Source organism: Suricata suricatta, chromosome 10, assembly GCF_006229205.1.
Source record: "Suricata suricatta isolate VVHF042 chromosome 10, meerkat_22Aug2017_6uvM2_HiC, whole genome shotgun sequence".
Taxonomy (NCBI): Eukaryota; Metazoa; Chordata; class Mammalia; order Carnivora; family Herpestidae; genus Suricata; species Suricata suricatta.
The window spans coordinates 59172153-59174130 of NC_043709.1; the positions used below are offsets into that span (position 1 = coordinate 59172153).

At 36.7% G+C, this 1978-nt stretch overlaps 1 protein-coding gene across 1 annotated transcript; it reads right to left on the reverse strand.

Annotated features, from left to right (window-relative positions):
• Positions 1-778: 778 nt before the first annotated feature.
• On the reverse strand, positions 779-1720 carry LOC115305649 (olfactory receptor 9K2-like). Its single transcript, XM_029955885.1, has one exon. It carries the CDS (start codon positions 1718-1720, stop codon positions 779-781), a length of 942 nt encoding a protein of 313 aa, XP_029811745.1.
• Between the last annotated feature and the right edge of the window lie 258 nt (positions 1721-1978).

The window sequence follows — 1978 nt, forward strand, 5'->3', positions numbered from 1 at the left end:
GTAAATTCTGGACAACAGACTATGTTAATGCTAACTTGCTCTATACCTTTATTAAATATTATTCACAATAATTAACCCAGGAAAACAATGTATCATAACCCAAATTGAGGCAATGATTGCTCAAAAATGTTTGCAGGTGTCTATCTACCACTTTGGTTCTTTATATTCGGATTTAACAACTAGCAGTGTCTCAGAACACTACAATGCCTGATCTTTCGATATGAAAATTTCCAAATTAATCTTTATAACAAAGATTACATATTATTTACTTTTTATTATTATTACTTCCTCTTGACATAATACACATCAGACCTGATTCAAAATGCAAATCCAATAACTGCATAACATGCTAATACAAAGTAGTTAAATAATTGGAAACCAGATTATTTTAAAAATAAGTTGGACATTCTTGTCAATGTCAGTGATTATGTTATGAAGGAAGGAGAAGTTCCAAAAGAAACAGATGACAAAAATATTGTCTATACACTATGTTAATATATAAAAGTCATGCTCAGCAACAACCCATTAAATAAACGCAAATCAATTCTGTTAAGCAATGTTATTTGAAATAGTTGGAGGTTTCATCTTGAAAAATGCTTCTTTCATATCCAGAATATCTCTAATATCTGAGATGCTCAGGATGAATCATGTTTCAGGTACCTCACCAGAAAAAGGTTCTGATAATACATTTATGATGTTTAATAGAATAACTTTCATTAATGGCCAAAAGTGTATGAAAGAAATAGCCACAAAATCAACGGTGAAAAAAAAATAATGATCAAAGAGTAGGATTTTTCTTCTCTAGAAGTCTTTTTAGAGCTTCTTTGACATCTTTGTTTCTTAGGGAGTAAATCAAAGGATTCAACATGGGAGTGACTAAGGTGTAACATAACGAGGCCACTTTACTCAGTTCAGGAAATCTATCAGGAGTGAGATACATAAAAAATACGGCACCATACAGCACACTCACAACTCCTAAATGAGAGCTGCAAGTGGAGAACACTTTCTTACGTCCCTCAGAGGAGCGTATCTTGAGAACTGTGGACACAATATACAAGTAAGAAATAATAATAACTATGATGGTAGGCAAGATGATGATGCTGGATAATGAAAAGGAAATGATTCTATAGATGAAGAGGTCAGAACAAGATATCCTCTGAAGTGGGCGAGTGTCACAGTAAAAGTGGTCAATGGCCCGAGAACCACAAAAAGACAGTGTAAATGTCATGCTTGTCTGAAGAACTGAGCTGATGCAACCACAAAAGTAGGACCCAGCCACCAGCTGGGTGCAGAGATGTGCTGACATCTGGACAGAGTAGAGGAGTGGGTTGCAGATGGCGATGAAGCGGTCATAGGCCATGGCTGCCAGAAGAAATCCTTCAGTCACGATGAAGAGAGCAAAGAGAAAGAGCTGCATCACACAGCCTGCAAAGGAAATGGACTTGCTCTCAGACCAGAAGTTGATCATAGCCTTGGGCGCAATAACAGATGAATAGAAGAGATCAATGAAGGACAGGTTGCCTAGGAAGAAATACATTGGTGTGTTCAGCCGGGTATCAGTCATAATAATGGCCATCATCCCAACATTCCCTAGAAGGATCATGACATACACCAGCAGAAAGAGCAGGAAGAGGAGAATGTGGAGCTCTGGGCAGACCCTGAAGCCTACAAGGATGAAGTCAGTTACATCAGAGTCATTGCTTGTTCCCCTGTCACCCATGGCAGAAACCTGCTGAGAGAGCCACAAGGAAAAATAAACAACTGAACTCTAGACTTTGAACATAGCTACAAATAACTATTGCAGAATTAGGATTACAAAGATACTGTATGATCATTATTCTTGTTAACTTTATAAAATTACTGTGACTTAAATTTAAGCCATTGCACTTGACAATGAATCAAAACATTAATTTTATGTCCTTCTTTCTACAAATGTGTAATTAGATGTTTTCCCTTGAATCTAATTCCATTTTCTTCC

Bases quoted from the DNA above. Each gene is read 5' to 3' on its own strand.
- LOC115305649 (XM_029955885.1), bottom strand. From the start codon at position 1,720: ATGGGTGACAGGGGAACAAGCAATGACTCTGATGTAACTGACTTCATC.